This window comes from Ammospiza nelsoni, chromosome 21 (assembly GCF_027579445.1).
Source record: "Ammospiza nelsoni isolate bAmmNel1 chromosome 21, bAmmNel1.pri, whole genome shotgun sequence".
NCBI classification, from domain to species: Eukaryota; Metazoa; Chordata; class Aves; order Passeriformes; family Passerellidae; genus Ammospiza; species Ammospiza nelsoni.
Window position 1 is genome coordinate 11,912,018 of NC_080653.1, and position 21,785 is coordinate 11,933,802.

The 21,785-nt window shown below is 41.3% G+C and overlaps 1 protein-coding gene across 1 annotated transcript; it reads right to left on the reverse strand.

The window, feature by feature from the left end:
• Positions 1 to 344: 344 nt before the first annotated feature.
• SMTNL2 (smoothelin like 2) lies at positions 345 to 19,292 on the reverse strand. Its single transcript, XM_059486907.1, has 9 exons — positions 18,581 to 19,292; positions 12,623 to 12,713; positions 11,695 to 11,937; positions 10,966 to 11,016; positions 8,826 to 8,901; positions 6,618 to 6,788; positions 5,940 to 6,057; positions 4,478 to 4,629; positions 345 to 2,777 (listed from the first exon to the last, which is right to left on the reverse strand). The coding sequence occupies exons 1-9, from the start codon at positions 18,983 to 18,985 to the stop codon at positions 2,651 to 2,653; spliced, it is 1,434 nt and encodes a 477-aa protein (XP_059342890.1). The 5' UTR covers positions 18,986 to 19,292; the 3' UTR covers positions 345 to 2,650.
• Between the last annotated feature and the right edge of the window lie 2,493 nt (positions 19,293 to 21,785).

Below are 21,785 nucleotides of genomic sequence, written 5' to 3' on the forward strand. Positions count from 1 at the left end.
GCTGAGAGGGCTAGGACTGTTCAGCCTCCAGAAGGCTCATCAGCAGCCTTTCAGAATAGTCTTAAAAAGTAGATGATGTCTCTGCTGACATTATCTTGAAAATATTGCACAGAACAAACTGATTTAGCCTTTAAAAGTAGGATCAGGTTGACAATAAACAGCCATAGATATACTTTTACATGTTATACAGAAACATTAGAAAAGTTAAGAAATGGTCCATTTGAGTAAAATATGTACGACACCAACTTAATAGATTGTTCTTTTATCATTCATGTTAAACACACTGTCATATACACAAACACACATGCTCTGCATTAAAAAAAATAAAAATACTGAAAAATCAATTGGGGGCATACATTATATACTTTAATTTCAATTTAATCATACAATCAAATAGTTGAGGTTATTCATATAGAGCAGACCTCTTAATGCACAAAGCTGTAAGTTTTTCTAGAAGTATGTCATAGCACAATCTCCCTAAACCCTTACACACAAACCATCAACAGATCAACTCAGCTTACAGTCTTCAACTATCCTGCAAACAGGTGGCTGGTAAGTCCCAGATATCTTTACAATCACCTCTCTGAAGTGGGAAGACTTTAGAAAACCTGTACAAATACCTTGTGGATAGCTGCAAAAACAAGCTAAATTACAGAAAGTATGTAGATTCACCCTGCTGAATTAGCAATAATTTTACAGTCCAAAAGTTCCTTTATATAATTATATGCTATTAGGCCTAAATTGGCCAAGCACTTACCTGCATCTTCAGCACTCACATCATACAGTAAAATCATCTATGACCTCGGACTGTGAAGGAATGCGATGGATTAAGCCAGTATTGCCCCTCTTGTGGTAATTATGATGGATTCACTAAAAAGTAATTCTACTGTAAGAATATAAATAGGTGTGTTGTATGTGCCAGTTTTGGACAGATTTCTCCACATGCTTAAACAAAACTCCTCCAAAACACAACTACAATGTGTTTATCTTTACAGTGCATTTGGTAGAGCTATAGGCACACACTTACTCATCAGAATTATAATCATTCAAGACAAAGTAAAGAACTGAAGGCAATGGCATTTATATGCTAACAAAGCGGTTGCTTCATTCATGGTTTTTAAGTAAACTAGACTAGAAAGGGAGACTGAAGTAAAATCGTATTTCAAATGCAGTTGAACTTATGTACTTTTTTAACTGAAATTCAGAGCACACAGAATCATGACTGGAACAAAAATCTTTTAAGTAAAAGGTCTGTGTTTTCACTGATTTTACTTGGCTGTCACATCATTCTAAAAAGATGCAATAAATCTGAAGAATGCTTGACATATTTTATTATAAATGTTCATCAATACAGAACCAAATTAATCTTTCTAAATATCTACACATCAATGTAGAACCAAATTAATCCTTCTAAATATCTACAAAAAGCACAAGGGCAGGTTAAAAAATATTCTCTAGCATGAGCAGACAATTTGTGGCTTTCAGTTTTTTTCTTTCTATGAGCCTGTTCTTAGGGAAGAAATAATTTTAGAAGGCATTTTTTTAGTCCAGTAAATCTGGAATAATCTAACTGTACTGTGGTTTTGATAGTAATTTAACTGAAAACTGAAACTAGTGCAAGGCTTTTGAAACTATTTCAAAACTCCCACATCTTTCCATATATATTTTTGTGTATTGTTCATTTGCCTCAGAATCAGCATCTGTACTGAAAAGAGTTCGCTCTTGTCCACACTGAAGAGCTGCTCTCCCCCGAGTCCAGGTAAAAGGACATTACAGGCTTGTTTCTATTACAACTGTTCAAAGGATTTTGTACCTTGCTAGCTCCTACCTTTCCTGCAATCCTAAACCATATAAGCACATGATCTCAGACAAAGAGGAGTCCCAGCTCTTGCTAGTAGTCTGATCAAGAAATTAATCCAGGACTGCCAGTAGAGGCATTAGCAACCCTCTCAGCAAATACTATTAGATTTGACCATTACAGACAAATGCCATTATGTAACATAGTAATCTGTCACCACATTCATCAGACCAGAGGTTATGCTCTCTTTATGATTTAATAGAACAAAACAATGCCTGTTTGATCTCTCTGTGTGTATGCTAGAGTAGAGGGGTAGGGTTGGAGGAGAGGCATGATTGCTCTAATGGTTGAGTACTCTAGGTCATCATTTGCTAAACAGAATTTTCCTTGTCCATCTGCCATTTCTTTTATACTGTGTTTAACAGAGAAGTGAAACTGAAGGTGCTGTCTTCTGGAGTTTTACCTGCATTTTAAGATGGAACACCTTCATAGCAGAATCACTGCATAAAATTGTCCCTAACCTTACAGACAGGAGAAGTACATTTGCTTCCTGTGATCTTTAAACATAAAAATCCTAAAAATCCAATCTACTACTAGCACTGAAATCACAATATTTGCTTTTGCCAATGTCTTTTTGTCTTTGTCAAACCTATTTCCGTATTACTGACACGGTGATGTGATCAACACTTCAGGGCAGTGCTCAGCAATACTTCAGCCAGCCAGCTACACAGCTGAATGTAAGCAAAGGGACAGTACAAAGCAAGAAATAATACTGTGTTCCATTTGCAAAATGTCAGTCTTCCTGTTAGTATACTGTACTTGACCCTTCTGGCTGGAGAGGTGTTGATGGTTTTATTCAAAACATCGTAGATGACTGTACAGAGACTGGACATAGGTGAAGACGCACATGGGATCTGGCTTGTGACCCATCACCATCATGTCTTCCACTTCTATCAGACGGTCACAGTGAGCCATTTTCCTGTATTAACAATAAAACACATACAACAAATCAAGAGTTACATAACTGCTTCCAGGATTCATTTGATGCTCTGAGCATAATTGAAACATTGAAGAAATCCTGAGGTTTATTGGCAGCATTTCATTTCACAATGAATTGAGCAGGGTCGGGCTGGACATTGTTATTTTTCTGACAACAGAATATTCCTGTTCTTTCTGTCTCTTGCTTTATAGTGGGATCTGATCTAAAGCCCTGGAGGGGTGGTGCTTTTTTCACTATGATTCACATTCCTTATATCTGTAGCATGTAACCCAATCTCACACTACTCTGCCCATGTCTCAGTTCTTGGTTAATATATAGGGAGTTCCAAAAGAATGGAAAAACTCAGGAGGAGATGAGATGTGCTGATGAAGGTCTATGTGGCTGTGAATTGTTTGTTCTCCACCACAGCCATTTCGTCAAGATGTGAGTGATCTGGATCAGCAGAAAGGAACAGATCTGCAGAGACTTAAGATGAAAAATCAAAAGGGCAGGGATCAATTGTATCAGCATAGCTAGTACTGGGGTGAACAGCAATAGCTGAGAAAATAGCCTTTACTGACACTCAAATAAATCAGTTTAAAGGCAATCATAGCTACGAATAGTTTATGTAATTTTCTCTCACGTAATGTTTCTTAGTGTTGTGTTTATGGTGTCTTTTGTTCTCCCCTGAACTTACTGTTTATATAAACTGAGGTAGAAGAACACTGCAGCTTTCTTTTGAGAATCGTAGATAGTTTTTTGGAGATCACCTAAATGTATCACAGAATGTCCTTCAACTCACTGACAAGCAACAAAATTTTTTTATATATACATATATGTGTACTTAAAAAAATACTTGTATTTCCCAAATTAATTCCTTTGCTAGAGGCTGTAATAAGGAGAAACAACATTATGTCAAAAAATGTGAAAGGTTTTTTCTGAATGGGCAATGGCAAATCCAGTACCTCATTAGCCATGTGTTCGTACCGCCTGTTACCATTTGGAAAAAGTGTACCAAACCCAGCTGCATACCACATGGAGAGGTCTTACCCTAAGAATCCCATTGATACCAGCTCAAAAATGTTACTATTTCTGACTGGTAGGTTCACATTCATAATGACTTTAACAAATTAGTTAGCATTTAACTGCCTGCTATACAGCATAAAAAAGAATCTGGATAATGTGACTGAGGGTATTAGCTCTGCCTGTTTTCAGAAATGCAGTTACCTGGTTGAGATACTGAGAAGCTCTCAGTCTTGATCTGTACTTACACTGAATTCAACCTTTGTTCTTTTTCAAGCAAAACAAGGTACAGTTAGAGATGAAGTCTCACACGTTCTATGCATTCTCTCTGCAGAGCAATCTGGGAGGATGGGGCTTCATAATCTGAAGGTGTAATTGGACAGTTAACCCCCAATATGTAAATGGACCAAAACTTACAAAAGTGTGAAAATGTGTGATCCGTCATCCATCCTGGATGTAGCCTTGGCCAGGCTCTTGTACTGTCCAAGGTGTATCCTTTGAAGGTCTTTTTATATTAAATACCTACTTTATTCCTTTAACACTGTCTAGCCTCTGTTCTAGGTAGCCTCCCAAGGCATCAACAGAGAGTCAAAAAGAATAATAATGAAACTCTTCACTGCTGCTCTGGTGCATTAGACTTGAACTGGAAGCACTTCCCAGAGCGCTAATGTACTCACTCAGCCGTTGTGAAGGCCAGCTCAAAGTTCTGCTTGCGGTTAGCTGGGTCAAGCTTATTATAATCAAAAGCTTCAGGAAAGAAAGAATGCACAAGAGCGCAGAACGCCATCCCATCATTCCAGCTTGAGGAGAAGTTCTGCAGATCAATGTGCTGTCATGATGAAAAAAATACACATGTTAATGCAGCACAGGGGAACAAATAAGAGCAGCTGCTTTTGTTCAATGCAGTTTTCTATCATTCTTTCCCACCAGCAAGAGCACAGGCTTTATTTTCTTCTTCCTACCTTTGTATGTCCATTTCATTGTTGACATTCTGGGAAAAAAATGGCACTAAAAAGCAATAAAAGCTCTTTGCCTGAAATAGCCAGATGCAAAGTAGACACATAGTCAAGGTCCCTGATCCAAAGCCCACTGAAAATACTGTGAAGAATCTCATCAACATCAGTGAGCACTGGAGAAGGCCAGATGCACCTGCTCAGTATCTGCGGAAATCAAGGACACTGCTTATATATAACCATAATCACCCTATGGAGGATTTAAAATTGAAGAACAGTTCATTTTGTGAATAACCCTAGATAAAGACTATGCTTGCTGGCTTTGCCCAATTCAGTATCTGTTTACATACAGATAGGTAGAAACATAAGAAAAATCATACCTACTGCACAACCTGATTCTCAAAACAGATTCTTATTGTTACTTTCAAATGCCACAGTGAAAAGAAACATATTTGTTTCGTGCTGCTTTCTCATCATATAAAATTCAAGTCCCAGCTTTTCTGATAAGCAATTAACCATAATTTTAATTAGTTCTGCTTATTTATACTATAATCTACAGTTTAGCAATAATTATGCGCATTTAGTAATGTTGAAAAACATACTAAACACATGCAAAAAATCCCTAGGAAAAAAATTCTGTATTTCTTTGACAGTTGCAGTTTAAGGCCAGGTAAAACAAGTAAAATCTCAACTGCTGTATTCCTATAGTGACACTGATGCTACCTCATAAAAATTTACTCAAAGTATGATTACAACTCAACCGTTTATTACAAATTTATTTGTCGAATACTAAGAGAGTACTTGGGTGTGCATGTAGCAAAATGGCCATAGTCTCCATGTATTCAGAAATTGTCATGTATAATGTGAATAAAAAATTACAGTCTGCAACTAAGAAAAAAAAGTCTGAGTGTATACTGAAATTTTTATCCATAAGCACAAAAAGGTTGGCTTTTAGAAAAACAATAATGCATTGCTTTAATATACATACAGAATCTCATTCATGCAATCACTAACAGTCTTGAATTGCTGCCTACACAAACCATATTCATGTTTCACCCACACAAAAATTAATGACTTTGAGGAAGTTAACTAATTCTCTAGCATATTTTACATTCACCCTTTGAGCACGGAATTTGGCAAATTCTCTTGAAACAAGAGAGAGATGAAAATACTACCATATCTTTACCTTATATCCTATGGTTTTTGAGCGACACCAGTCTAACAGAATTTGTTTAATGCTGCTAGCGCTGGCAACCCCAAAACTCAGCGACCTCTTCAGCTTAGCTCTGGATTCTCCTTTTCCTCTGGAAAATTAACAGAGACCAGATTAAATTATATTCTAGAAAAACTTAAACCTATTTGTCAGGAACATCTATACAGCTTTGCTCAGGTCAGCCCTTGTCCAGGTGATATTTGAGAAACACGTTGCTGAAACCTCGACTTGTTGGTCATGCAAGAAGAACTTAGTTTTATTAAACGAAAGCCAGAATTCCAATTCCTCTTTTCTTTAAATCATACTCCCATCAAGAAGTGTATATATTTTGATCCTTAATGAATGGCAACAGAAAGTCACTATATTTGCAGTCTCCTATAATGATGGAGAAGGCAGCTTTCACAGAACTCTTCCCTGATAAAAGGGAACCTGCTGCTGCAGCTGAACAACTCCAAAGTCAGAGGATTCTGTAGCTGTGAATTTCCAAGGCTTGGTCTGTGGAGTCAGTGAAACTTTAGGGGCCTGATATTGTCGCTAAGCTCCAAATCCTACACAGAGAGAGTTCTCCCACCCAGCTGTACTCTGCTGGTAATAACCGACAAATTAGTTTTCCATTAACAAACCATTCTGGGGACAAGGACTGAGACGTACTTTGCATCATCGCGTTCCAGTTTTTCAAAAAGCGCTTTCCTGGCCTGCGTTTCTGAAGTCCGCGGGAGCGTCTGAGACCGCACCAATTCTCGCCTCCTTTCAACCGGGCGATGCACAGTAGGAGGAGGTGAGTGAGAGCTGGGGGTCACCTCACAGCAACTGTCAACGGCACTGGAGAAACATAACGTGAAAAGTAAGTGGTAAATGAAAGAGTAACTCTCTGCAGTGACAAGAGCGAGCATAAAGGTTCAACTGTTGTCTCTAAACCTTCCAAAAGATCCATTTCAAGAGGACCTGCATGAAAAGGACCTGCATCAAAAGCAATGTTAATAAAAGTAAAATTATTATTAAGACACAACAGCACATAAGTATTGAAGCACCTGAGGTACTGTTACAAATAAGACACAGCTGGGCAAGCCACAAGCACTTTGCAGCATTGAGCAGAACAACAATTACAAACCTTCAAGAAAAAAAAGAAGACAAAAAAGTTGTGGCCACACACGAGCACTAAATCCCATCAGTTTCCAACTTCAGGGTTCTTGGAGGCTGTGACATTTTTAAAATGAAACTTGAAGAATAAATCTGGAAGTACTTTTGAAATTTTTACTTGTAGCACACAGAATTCTGACCTTCTGCCAGTGTTGCTTTACTGACTGCAAGCTGTATATGTGATTGAGAAATATATTCTAATTTGTGTTTGTTTGAGCCATATACTGCTTCATTGGCATTAATGAAGCAAGCCAAACATTGCATTTGGAATTACTCCATATCGCAGAGATGGGGAAACAGGCAAATAACAACAACATCAGTGTCACACGTTAATTTCTGTTACAGATGGAGGTCGGGTATGACACCAAGGTTTCTAGGGTGCTCACTGTATCATGACTCAAATACTGAAGTGCTGATGTTGGAACTACCTGGGAGGAAATGTAATACCTAATTTGGGATTGTTTTCAATACAGATACAAGCCTAATTTAAGAGATTTAAACTTTCTTCTCTCCAATTCTTTTATTGATGGATATTCTGCATGCTAAGCATGTCTGTATATGCCAGGAATAATTGTGATAACATGTAATCCTCTACTAAGCAACTGCAACTTGAGTTAATAAAAAGTGTTTAGTACTCCTCAGGAAGGCATTTATCTACAAATTAAAGTCTAGGCTAGCCAAACTAAGGATATTTGCTGGTAATTATATGTTGGTTTCCAAAAATAAACCTAAAGTACTAATTTCAACACAGATTAGTATATTTAAAACTGTTTTCAAAGGATCTGACAACTTCCTCCTCCTAACAAAAATCCACCACTATCAAGCATTGATAATCTTACTGAATAAGACTAAAACAAAGTGTTAATCCACAGTTAGGTCTACTTGAAAGTGCTCTGTAAAATTTTGTCCCTTCTCATCTCTGTTCCACTTAGCCCAGAGGAAAGCTCACAGCCTTTAACACACTTAAAATATAGCACAAGTGTCTCATTTGTTCTTTGGTGCACTGGTGGGACAGCCTGAAGAAGCACCCCCCACCAAAAAAGGAGCCAAACGTGCTTAGGCTATCCAAAGCTGTAATCACAGGTGTGATGTTCATGTACAGCCTACCAGATGCCTTGTGGAAAGAATGGTGTGAGGATTAACCAGGATATGGCCCTGATATAGGAATCAGAGGCACAAAAGAGCAAGTCATGCAGGGAGAATGAGTGATCCTCAAACTAGACATATAGCATGATGTATACAGCAAGTTGCTGATTTCCTGTGAGAAGTACAATCAATAAATAACCTGGTATGTTTCACCTGAGAACATTCAGGGTATGTATATAAGCACTGCTGTGTTGAATGAAAACTACTCTGTACAGTACATCACTAGGATGGTTTTAGTACAGATAGTGTGATTATTCCAGTAGTCATTGACATCGATTGGTTATTCGCTGAAAGTAGAAGTGTGGTTAAGAGGAATATGCCCATTTACATGTTGATGGGCATAGCACATATATTACATACATTAATGTAATTTAATGTATGTACATACATACATTAAATGAACTACCTATGTTAATGTAAGAGATTATGGGGCAAGTAGATTAATGTACAATTATAGATCCAATGCTTAAAACAGCATCTGGGACTCACCTGTTTTCCAAGTCAGCAGAACACCTGTCCCTTGAGACTACATTGACCACAATGGCCTAACAAAATGTCATGAAAAATGCATACCTTTCACCAGTTTTGGCTCCACTACGCAGCCCGTAGTTCACAGTTGGCACAGGCTTGGTGACAGAAGTAGCATTCTCTATGTAAAAACAGAAAAGATGCATTAGTGCAGAAACTTTCCTCATGTGCTTTCAAACAGAAAATTTCCTCATGTGCTTTCCTGGCGGATAGATACGCATTGATTTTTACTCACCACACTGTAAAGCTGCAGGCCTCTGACTTCCATTTGATCTAACAGGCTGGGGAAGGGTTTTCCCCAGCAGTTCAATTCCTCTGTAAAACTGCAGCGAGGATAGTATAGGCATACCAGGAAGGACTCCAAGAGGACGCCTTTGATAAAACTGCATTTGGAAGGTGAGATCACTTCGGGCCCTCAGAGCAGGGCACACTGCCACTGACATTTCAGTTAAAGGAAAAAGTGGTGCTTGCAAAAGTCATTCTAGCAGACAAGCCCTGGGGAGTTTAATGTAATTGAGTATGTTGATGAGTACATAATTTAAATGATCTCATATTGGAAAAAAGGCTCCCAATATTACCAGTTGGATTGGGCCTGGGCCAGTCTGACCCTCGCTGCTGGGCCAAAGGCAGCAACTGTGGTGCATCACCCCAGAGATACCGTGGCTTGCTGGTGGTTGCAGCTGGGCACTGAACAAGTCCAGGCTTGTTGGAACCCCGTTTACCTCAGGAGGAATAGCTTCAGGCGATGGTGAAGAGAAAAAGGAGAGGATTCTGCTGGAGGGTTTAATGTCCAGAGGTTTATTCCATGGTTTCAGAGGTCTGAACGTGAGCAACTGCTCCAACAGAACTCTGACCGCATGCTCTGATCACCTTTTTAAGCTCAGGGACAGGGGGAGGGGAGGTACAGGTGAGCCACCAACCAGGTGAGAGGGGCAGGGTCTCAGGGGAAGATGACACCCAGAAAGGCCAATGACCTCTGGGCATAGGGGCATCCTTTGAACTTGACCAACCACACGACGCCTTGCTGGAATGTTAAGCCTGATTGACAGGACTCACTCAGCATGGGGGCAAGGGGGAAGGGAGAGACGTATAGGCACACTTGGGAAAGTGACCTGGAAGGCCAAAATGGGACATTACAGCACACCACAACAATCTCATTTCTACCAGGAAGACATTTTAGTTTGTAAAGTAGAACAGACTCGAAGTTGCAAATGTGGCTTAAAATCAACTTTGCCTCTTCCTCCCTCCACCTCTGAGGTTCTACCTTATGTGCTTTGCCTCTTAGGGCTCAGCTTTGGACTCCAGCTATGCTCTATAATTGCAAAACAGTGGAGTGTCTTGCCCAGTTTTAACATACCAAAGCCAAAACTTGTTGCATAAACCAGCAGCCGATTTCTTGAAAGCTCCTTCTATACACGAAGGACTGCCATCTTAGAAGCAGTCCAACCTGATTCACTGTCTTACTCTCTGAAAATGCAGAATTCTTCCCTCTTCTCATAGACGTGATCCAGATCAACTACACTTCTCATGTAAAACACACTGCATACAGGTGTGACAAATTTGTGACCACTGACAATTGCCATATACTTATGCCAATCTCAGATGTTTTCTGATGAGGAGGAATGTAATCCTTATTCCAGAAGAGCTACATATTTTGCTAAATAGACCGACACTTGAGACCACTGTGAAATGTCAGTACATTGTGCAGACAGTAACAACTTGGTGACAGCAATCACAGGTACTTTTGGAGAGAGATCAACTAATCTATTTCAACTGAAATCAGAAAGCTCAAAGTAATTTGCTTCAGCATACGAGGGTGGGCACGCCACTTTCCAACTGCCTTGTGTGCAGTCACAGTTTTCACTTGATCAGCTGAAATCTTCACTGCTCAAGCTGCCTGCCTCACTTTTCTGGCACCTATGGTTTCCACTGCAGAGATTGCCTAACGGTACACACGTACATCACTGTGAAAGTAAGGGTAAGTACCCCTCACTTTGAACTGATTGAGAATCTGATGGAGTAGAACAAGTGTTTGTGATTCTATGAGTCTGTATACATATACTTGTTAGCAATGTTAGTATTACCGTGTACCTACAAGTCAGAAGTACATGCTCAGATCCCCCCAAAGAGCCCAGAATTACTCTCAATTTTTGTTGCATAAGGGCATGCATATAGGAATACTCACCAGTAGCAGATGAATCCATTGTTCTCACTGTAATTGAATTCCAGTCCTTCACTGTATCAGCACAAAGACAAAGGAAGTGTTTGCTACATTTTTAGTTTTAGTAGGATAAAAACTGAAAGAATCGTCTGCAAATAACCCCTATCTCTTGCTAGCAATCCCATCCCAGTCTCCTTCTGTAATTTCTGACTCATATATATATAATCCAATTTGTAAGTGTCACAGCCAAGGATGAACGGCTTCCATGTGATTTTTTTTCTAAACTCAGTTTCAATATAACTAAGATTCTGCAATCACGGACATATGTATATGTGTCAGACTGCTGTCAGTCATTCCTTCTTCCAAATGAATATTAGAACCTGCTGGACAAATATCTGCCTAACTTCACCCAGGACCTCCAGTCCTAAAGCTTTAAAAATGTCCACAAATTTCATGAAAACAGCTGGGCATGTTTAAGAGATTCAGTAACTTACTGAATTCAGTAACTGTGCTGTAAGATACACTTCACTAAAAACTCAACTACATTAGGCACAAGAATTCTCTGCAGATGTGACATTACAACTGAAAGCTCCAGCTAGGACCCACAGTTCCAAAATAGAATGTCCCACAATGGGATAAATAGCCATAGAAGCAAGGTTTCATAATGGCCACTAGGTCACAGGACAAAACTCATAGCACCAGTTGAAGAAAGGAAACGGGATGCGGCTTCAGCAAGTTATTTTTCTCTTTTACCTGGCTGGTTGGAAGATTTTACTCCCATTTTATTTGCGCTCTTGCCCTGTCCCAGCAGGCAAGAAGATGTATTAGTTGTTCCTGCTGAACAGATGCTCTCTCCTGAAAACTTCTCAGGTATCCTGGTAACTGCAGTAACGGGAAGGTGGGGCATCTGTAAGGTGACTGCAGGGGCATGGGCTTCGGGGGATGAAGATTCTGATATCTGAAAACAGGTCAGTTCATGGGCGACTTTTGCCTGACCTGAATAAAAAATGGGAGAGAGGAAGTAAATTTGTTTGCAGTTTGTAACAAAGCTACAAATGAATGTTCATTCAACAACTTCATTTTACAGGTCATTGGATTTACTCCTCTTTGAAACATCTACATAGCAGAAACAACCCTAGCCCAAGTGACCCTTGCAGCGATCACACTTACTCTATGTGAACCTCAGCAGGAGCAATATCTTCAGATCATTAATATATTAGCATTTGCATTTGGTAAGCTTCTCTTCCTCTGCGCAGCTCTCACTCACAATCTCCTGCCCCAGTTACGGAAGCAGCATTTTTGTTCATGGTTTTATGAAACACTGTATATGACTCTTTCCTTCCTCCACTGAAGGATGACAGAAGCAGATGGGTGACTTGCAACATGTTTTGGGACACAAGACTACAACGGCACCCACCACAGAAGGTCTTACCGCTCGTGTCTCAAGTTAATGCAGGTGTAATAGCCTCCAATTTATGAAACACTGTAGTACATGCTTAAGAGTAAAGCCAAAGTTTAGAAATTAAACTCCTAATTATGAAATAAAGTACAAGTGCCACTGGACAATATCCATAGAAACTATAGAAGATTCTAACCCTTCAGAAATGTGAGTCCTGCTCTATGACTGCCAAGATCAGGTATTTTACAAGCGGTGCTGCTTCATTTCATGCCCTGTTCCTACCTGATGATGAAGATCGATGCCCATTTTCAATGATGGAAGAACTAAAAACTCTTCTGAACTCAGGTTTCTGGTGGTCATCCAGGTCTACACTCTGTCAGAAAAGAAAACAGACACGACAGCTAAATTTCAAACAGCAGCAAAAGTGGGAAGAATATCCAGAAACACCTGCCAAGAACAGGTCTTCCTCATGCAAGAGGCCACAAAATAAGAAAGGAACAATTACCTAACCCCAGGAGCTGAGCCTGCGAATGAAGCATTGGCAATGCATAACTTAAATCAGTCTTCACATGTGTGTCCTTAAAGGACCCTAGGAGGTGTTATCTTTTGTTAGATAAAGGTATCAGCACCCACTGCAATGGTGATACACAGAAGACTTGATGTAACAGTGGAGAAATTGATTGAGATTGCATAGAATAATGCTGTTCATTTTTTTTATTTGCTGCAGCAGAAAGAAAATACAGTATAAAAACATATTGTACAGGCATTACAAAGTCAATTCAATCCTAGGACACTACAGCTATTTTATGATCTGCAGCGTTTGTAAGGATAGCTTTTTTTCTGGCAAAAGCATAAATTGTCCTCGTAACGGCTGTCAATATAATTCCAGAAAAATCAGCCAGGAGTTTTTTTGTGGGTTTAGTAGGAGGTTGTGGGGGTTTTTGAGGGGTTTGTTTGATTGCATTTTTTGTCTGGTGGGGATGGGGTTTTTTGGGGGGGTGAAGGGGCATGTTAAATCATGAGGAACTATGTGATTTTTGGCTGCATAACTAAAGGAAGAAGAAACTGCTTCGCAGATACATGATTACGGCAGTTAAGTTTCCAAGAAGAAGCAGCAGCTACAAGTAGTAGAGAGAAATTCCCCAACACACATTCCACAAAAACGTTCATTGATTGTGTAGTTATACCCAGATGTTTTAATTTCTGGGAGAACCCCACTATTTTGAAACTTTTGAAAAAGGTTCTGTGCATGAATAAACTCGGTCATCACTAGCTGCCAGGATTGAGAAAATTACAAATTAAACAAGTACTAATTATAGAAACCACGCAGAATCAGAGGTTCAGAACCTTTATTGCTGCATTTAGTGCAACTGAGATCCCAGTCGACAGTTACTGCCCAAATCCAGAACTGAAATGTGAAGCACAGCTAATGCAGCTCCCTATAATGTACCCATGATACACAGTTAGAACTGTTTAGCCATTCATGTCACATTATGACCTGAATGTGAAGAATGCCTGTGTATGCTGTAAACATGAATCTACTTTTATAAGCTGGGGAGGTGTGGGTGAGTAAAATCGTCAAATGACATGATTGTTGCAAAGGTCACGTAGCATTCTACACACTGAACTGGCTTTCTAATGCAATGTCAAGTGCTGCGTTACCTTATTTCATGCAAACCTGAGTGCTACAGTTTGGCTAACAGTGCCAAAGAAGAAATTGATACCAGGCTGGAGGATGGGGAAGAAGGCCCATGTGCTGACAGAACAGTGGGAGGATTTGAGATCAGATTCTGATGTGCATTTAGTAGTGTCAGACTGAAGTACTTTCAGAATTCACTGTGGAGATGCCAAGCTTCTGACAAACTCGTGTTTAGCAATACTACTTCTGTCAGTGCTGCTTATATAGATTATAAATAGCAGAAGGATAACTACACATATCTGATCTTAATAATAAGAAGTACACATTTGTACAACTCATGTGACAACAACACAATGAAGAACTGATGAAGAAAAGAAAGTTAACACTAATATTTTGGATGCCTTATCCAAAACTGGTTTGCAGAACTAATCTCTGTGTAGGTCAGAGGTTTCCATGTAAGGAGGGTGATAATACTTTCCATAGTTATAGGGCTGCTGGAATTTCTCCTTTGCTGCAAAGAAGTTACACTTTGGAGATCCTTAACTGGAAGCTGCATTTATCGCAAGCCAGTAGTAAAAATTCAATGCATTCAGAAAAAATAAGCACCAGTTCACAAGATTAGGAAAAAAAAAAGAAATACAATTGTTGTTTCCTCGCTGAACCTCTAAGGTTCTGCATGTCTGTTATGTCTCTTCAAGATTTTGTCTGCAACAAGGTCAAATTCTAGAAGAATGACAGACACATATGATATTGCTCTCACTCAAATGACAGATTTCAGTCATTCAGTGTCATTCACAAAACCACCAACTACCACAAGGGTCACAGTACAAATCACTGGTTCTAGAAATGCTGTTTATGTAGGAGAAGTACATCCCATTCTTAAATATGATAGGTGAAATTGTTGCTTCACTTTGAAGAACGGTAATATTGCCACTGACTGCCACAGAGGCAAAGTTCCACACTCTGTTCCTTGCATATATTGAGATCACTGAGATATCAGATACTGGGAACAATGAAATTTTGAGGAAATGGAAACAAGCCAGCTAGACACCAGCAAGAAGTGTACCATGTTTACCCCTTAATTCTACTACAAGAAAGCCATTGTCCACAAGACAATACAAGTATTCTCTATCTGTCAGTGACCCTGCTACGTGAAAAAAAAGCCTTTAACACCATGAACATATTAGAAAAGCTATTGCACTGAAGAAAAACAATAGGAGTACTGGATATAAACGGATAGGAGGGAACATTTCTCTCTTAGCAGCTTCAGCAGGATGCCACAGTGAGTTAAAACAAACAACAAAAATCTAGATAAGGATCAAGGCAACCATGAAATGTCACCATTCCAAAAGGACACTTCTGGAAGTATAAGAGAATAATGAAGAAGTTAAACCAACAGACTTCCTTTATCAAACAGAGGAGTTAAGATAGTTTGGAAACAGAGTATGTAATGCTCTAGTAATCATGTAATCTCCCTGTCATTATAGAACCATAGAACGGTTTGAATTGGAAGGGATCATAAAGGTCATCTTGTTTCAATACCTTGACATGCACATGGATTCCATGCATTAGATGAGGTTGCTCAGGAGCCCTTCCAACCTGGCCCCGAAGACCGATAGGGGTGAGGCATCCACAACTTTCCCGGGCAACCTGTGCTTCACCACCCTTCGAGTGAACGGTTTCTTCCTAACATCTGATCTAAACCCGCCCACTTTAAAACCATTGCCCCTTGTCCTGTTGCTATCTGCCCATACAAAAACAAGTGCCTCACCCTCTTTTTGTAAGCCCCCTAAAGTATTTGAAGGCCACAGTGAGGTTTCCCTGAAGTCTTCTCTTCTCCGGGCTGAATAACCCCAGCTCTCTCAGCCCATCTTTGCTGGAAATACTTAGGTCATTATATAGACCCCAGGTCATGTCTTATGCAGTTACTCACAGGCTGCCTAAGCACCGGGTGCCATCAGGTCATCAGGGAGAGATCCCAATGGGTAGTAATACTTGTTTAGACCTTCATAGGTGGTCATAGCCAGCTATCTATCTCTGTGGCTTTGACCACTGCCGGAAAATTCTCTGCAGCTGTCTGTCCAAGTTATACAGAAACTCTTCTGACAGTTTTAAAATGGGACACCCTTAAAGTACTTTTAGTTCTCCCTCTTAACAAAGGCATCATGCTTAATCACAAAAACTATGGAAATATCGTAAGTTATGAAGCTCTTGCCAAAATGTAAAATCAGACCAACAAAAGAAAGATCAAAACTCTTTCTTTGTAAATGCTCAGTAGCGCAGGTATGGCTCCAGGATCCAGATCTTTGAAACTACCTCTTCAAATATCCCCCATTTTCCACCTTTGTGAAAGCAGCTCTCAAGACTCTGGCGTGGTTAAGAGAGCTGAGTTGAAGTCTGGTATCAAAATAACAGAAAGACTCACCTCCAAATCGGAGCAGCTAACATCCATTTAAAATTCCACCAAAACCAGCATTTAGACTGCTCCATATCAGCTTTCAGGGACATCATAGCAGAAATTGCCCAGATTAGAATTAAAAGGAGATTTGTGTCCTCGCTTCTGAACTATGCTTGGAAGTCCCTGGATTCATTTTTTTCCCAAATGAAATTATCATTAAAAATAATCTAGCAATATTAGAATATAATGGCTGAGATACCAAATATGCTCAGAATCTCTGATATTCAATTAATGCGGCATCGACCGCACAGTAAAAAGGAACTCAGCCAATAAATCTTTTCAGGAGCAAGAGAGCACATCTTGATTTGCTACTATTTCCAGGTCAGCGTTATTTGCTTCTCGTGTCTCGCATTATAGAAGTATTTCCTAGGACTAGAAGCGTCACCAGTTTTATTATAGGTGCTCGTGTGTCTGTAAACATACACAGTGCCATTTATGGTATTCTGTTTCAAATGCTTCAGTCATATAACCAGAAATTGAAATCAGCTGAAGGAACAGTGTTGATTACAGAAAATCTGAGCAACTGTCCCAGCAACCAAGGCTTGGTCTTTCATCATTTGCATGCAGCCACATCAGAACCTGACCCACAAACTCATGTTTTCACTACACAAATTTGGCACGTAGAGCTGTAGTTGCACCTCCCATACTTCTCAGTACTGAAATTCCCTTTTGGTCAGCTCTGCTAACTTGGGAACTTCTCTAACCTAAATTGTTGGGAGGGCACTGAAGAACGATCAGCACTTAAGTGATCTTCCTTGAACCCCCAAAGCAAAGCAGGAAGGTTCCCATCCAAACAAAAGCTCATACTGTGCTTTAACGCAGACCGATACCTAAAGCTGGATATTGGCCGTAACATTGATGAAAGACTTTCACAGACTGTGGACACCACAGCATAGACAGTGGTGATGGAGTGAGGGACCACAATCCCTTGTCCCTTCTGTATCACTCATCTTATTTCAATTCCTTGCAATACAAGCAAGTGTGGATAGCTCCGCAGAACAAAAAGGAAGCCGTCTGGAAGTTGTATGGATGCTGCTTACCTTTGTCACATAGGGGAAAGGCAGCAATTGCTAGAATATATCAAATAACAGTTTTACCTTTCCATTTGCCCAGAGGTAGGAAGCCCAATGATCCCATTCACAGGTCAGTAGGAAATGAAGAGGGCTGGAATGCAATACAGACTCTGCTCATTCCCACCAATTCTAGTAAATGTAACTTCCAAGCTTTTCTTCTTTAACCCCAAGCCTAGATAGACCACAGACCCAATTTTTAAAGCTCCAACAATTTTAAAACCCCCTTAAGACATGCTTAACCCAGAGGACATGAAACAGGCTGTCATCTGTGAAAGCCAAGTCTCTAGTACCTTAGTTTTATGTGACCGAATCACAGTGTACGGACTGGTAGCGCTCTCCTGGCATCAAAGGTGGCACAGGAGCTCTCAATTCTTATCGCAGAGACAGACACAGAAAAAGAATTACACAAAACATCTCGGTACCAGATGAGCTTTCCACTATTGGGATTTCTGTGCACCAAGTTACAGTGCTCCATTACACTGCAGAAAGTTTTATCAGTGGGATGGATGACTACGTTTGTGCAAGTTCAGGTCATAGACACCACGAAAGCTTGTGTCAACCTCTCAGGGACGAGTGCAGCAGTGAGGGACAGTGGTTGGACAGCAAAACTGACTCACTGTGGGATGTTATCTTATGGAAACCTCTGCCTGCTATATGCTTAAGCTATTCCCCTTTGCAAGTTTTCCAACTGGCAAACAGCACTGTTGGCACATAGATCCCCCAGAATCGAGTCCAAAAAGGATACAAAAATATTCGCGTACACACGTACATTGATAGCCTAGACTGCCCCATCTCCTCTTATTTCTAACCACAGGGAACCAACAGATTGCTACTACTCTAACCAAGATCCCAGTCTGACCAAAGAGGGCCATAATCCGGTAGATCTCTAGATGGTATCACAGCCAAGACCATCTCTCAGAGCACCTCCCAAAATACCACTGACCCCTGGCAAAAGAGGAACCCCGTGCACTTAAACATTATCCCGTGCCAACGCAGTCTGGCAACACCCGTGAAGCATCCCTACATGCTTGCCCTTGGCCCTCCCTCCTGTCGTCTCCCTGGCCGCTTACTTGGCTCCGGCCAGCGACCGTTCGCTTGGCATGACCGGAGAAGGCGCTGTCGGCCGAGCCTTGCGCCGGCGAGCCGGGCCCCACGACCTGGGGGCTCTCTGCCGCCTCGTTCACCCACTCCTGCGACAGCCCCGCCGACCTGCCCAGGGCCTCCACCTGCCGAGACAGGCGCTCCAGCTGTACCCGGAGGCGCCGGTTCTCCTGCTGCAGCTCAGAGACAGCGTGTGCCAGGGGGCTGGCGAGGCGCAGCACCTCCTCCACCTGCCGGCCTACTCCTTGCTTGAACAGCTGGATGTCCACATGTATCTCCCGGACGGCGCCCCGCAGCGTGTCCTCGTAGCGTTCCAGGCCGTCGCAGACAGTCTGCGCCTCTCGACTGTTCAAATCCTCGCTCTCGCCGGCCATGGTGTCCGCGCACCGCAGGCTGCGCGGGCAGGGACGTAGGAAGGTCGGGAGCGGCTATCGGCAGACGCCGGACCGTCTCCCTCTTCGCCGTCGCCTCTCCACCTCTTAGAGACCTCCCCGTGCCCCCCGGCGGCCCCTAGCCCAGCCCTAAGCCCGGCCCCCGGCGCCGCCGGGCACGGCCCGTTCTGCTGGGACGCGGGGGCTCGGCGGGGCGCGCTCCGGGCAGCCGCCGCACAGAAGCGGCGCGGATGGTGCGGGTCGTGCGCCTGTCCGGTGTGCTCCGCTCAGCGTGCACTCCTTCAAAGGGGGAGATGGAATTTCGGGAGGGAATGGTGGAACAAGCAAGGGGAAGGGGTGGGGCCACGAGATCGTTCTCAGCTGCCCGAGGCCTTTAGCCCGCGATGGGCTGCGGGCGGGGCCGCGGGAGCGAGACGGCTCGAATCGGGCGGCAGCGCTGGTGTGGAGCAAGGAAGAAGCGAGAGATGGGGGTCGGGAAGGAATCGGAGAGAGACAGAACGAGGGGAGGAGGGGTTTGTACCAGGTCTTTCCCGGCTTGCTTGGACGATGACGATGTGAAAGTTATGCACAGATTGTCTCTTTAGCTGGGAACACGGAGGCGAGGGGAGGAGAGAACGGTCTTTGAGGGCATAGAGACGGAAATGCACGCACAAGCACCCTTAGACAAACTGCCAAATTTCTGCGCTTTCATGGGCAGAAACTTGTAACCAGCATGTTCACACTTACACGTTTCCCACAGTAGGCTGCAATTCCATGGCCATTAGTACCGAACTGTCAAGTCGTCCAGCAGATCCAATCTGGGTGCATGGTGGATGCGACACATGTCTATCCAGCTAACCAGAGCCACGATGCACAACCCTTTCAGGCATATTCTTTACTGCAGCACAAGACAAAAAAGCCCCACAGAAAAAGGGAATCTGAGAAATATTTTAAGCAAATTTGCATCATCAGGTAGCCTATACATGACAGCACTTTATGTCAGGTGGCTACAACTTCTTTGGTACCATTTAACAGTTGTCAATAGTAGCATACTTGCAGCAGCAAGTAGCTAAGCCTGTAAATCTGGAATGTGCAGGGAAAGTTGGCATTCTGCGCCAGTCAGTATATGTAAAACCCTAAAACAATAATAACAGATAACAGAATTCAATTACCATTAGCTCACAGGCAATTTCTTAACATATGCAACCTTATTGAAAAACAGTATGTGCATGTGTGTGGTTATTACTGTTGACAGCTCATAGCTATTAGCTAATGGCACTGATAGTGTAATTCTTTGGAAAATACTCTTCTCTAGTAAATATTTCCATTTTTTACAATTTTTTTAATTGCTAAAGAAAATTTCTACTTTTTCACGGAACAACTATCTAGTAGACATTTTAGTTTTCTGACAAAAGGTGTTTTGAAAGAAAATTTCCAACCTATTCTCAGCTAGGTCTAGCAGAGCTAAGCAAATAAAATTGTTTGGCTGTTTACAGAGACTCAGCAACCATAGAGTAATTGCAAACTGCCAGTGTTCTTAAAACTGCCTCTCATTGATGCTTTTAGAGCAATTTACAGTACAGGTGAACGTACCAATAGTTAACGTACATCCTAATTTCACAGAAAAATTAAGTACAACTTTCTGTCCGTCTCTCTGTCCTATTGCAAAAAAGGAATTAGCTTTATACTTCAACAGTCTGAAACCACACCCCCCTTTCTGTTCCCTTTTGAAATCTTCTCCTTTGGACCTTTTGCAGGTGGACAGAGCATGGGAATATGTCACTCTCCAAAAGCCTCTCAAAGCAGTTATTGGATGTAAATAGCACAGGTGAAGCCCAAACCAGTGATTCAAAGATGGAAAGATAATGCTCAGTTTCTCAGAGCTTAAACTGAGAGATTTAGAATATTTTGATGCCCAAATGTCACTAGATTCTCTGTCTCAATATCTGATGGTTTTTCTTCTTCTGCAAAACTCTATTGGAAAATAGGATTTCTTTTGAAGTACAGGCAGTCAAGGACCTCTTTTCAGGTCTGAGCCACAAACCAAAGACCAAGATCAATGGGTGCATTTCTGTTCATGGTGTTTCAATAGTTCCCTAAGCACCTGTGGTTATCACTTTTTAGAATCAATCTGGAGTGCTAGAAAAAAACTGAAAACTATCCTAGAACAGCAGCAACATGTAATTTCATTAAAACAAACTCTGTTTCCTTCCCTGCATGTCTTCAAACAAAGACAAACGCACGTATAATGTAGGTGGGTGTACCCGTGTGCATTCAGAAGCCAAACCATGAGCTGGGAAGTCTTCACCTGATAAGTTCTTTCTAGACTTGTGTTAAAAGCATACTCATTTCAGACCATGGGAAAACACAACTTACTGAAACGTACTAATCTAAAAGCTAAGCAATCCCGTGGTAGTTATGCAACAAGGATTTAAAGAGATATCTTAGACATAAGATTTTGGATAGTTTAAATATCAAAAGCCCATTCTGAAATTGGGTCAGTTGAGTGCATGGGTACAATCACTGCTCAGATGAAATTTCACAGCCTGTCTGCATGTGAAACAACAGTTTTTTAGGGGATACAAGCATCATAACGTCACCCTAGGACACTGAGGAAGGATAAACCTTCTAAATATAAAACATGAGTTACGTTCTTAGTCACTTATCTCAGTCATTAGTTCTAATTTGCAAAGCTTACTGAAAACAGCCAAAGATAACAATCACTCCAAGCAGGCTAACAGTCAAGAAGCCTCAGTTGTTTCTTATAACTTGTACCAGGAGTTATTGTAACATTGAAATCAAG

What these genes read in the sequence shown, in the direction of transcription:
- SMTNL2 (XM_059486907.1), bottom strand. Translation starts at nt 18,985, where the DNA reads ATGGCCGGCGAGAGCGAGGATTTGAACAGTCGAGAGGCGCAGACTGTC. An exon ending in CGGTCGCTGGCCGGAGCCAA is followed by an intron (nt 12,714 to 18,580) that starts GTAAGCGGCCAG and finishes CTTTTCTGACAG; the next exon opens with AGTGTAGACCTGGATGACCA. An exon ending in CAAAAACCATAGGATATAAG is followed by an intron (nt 4,630 to 5,939) that starts GTAAAGATATGG and finishes TCATCATGACAG; the next exon opens with CACATTGATCTGCAGAACTT.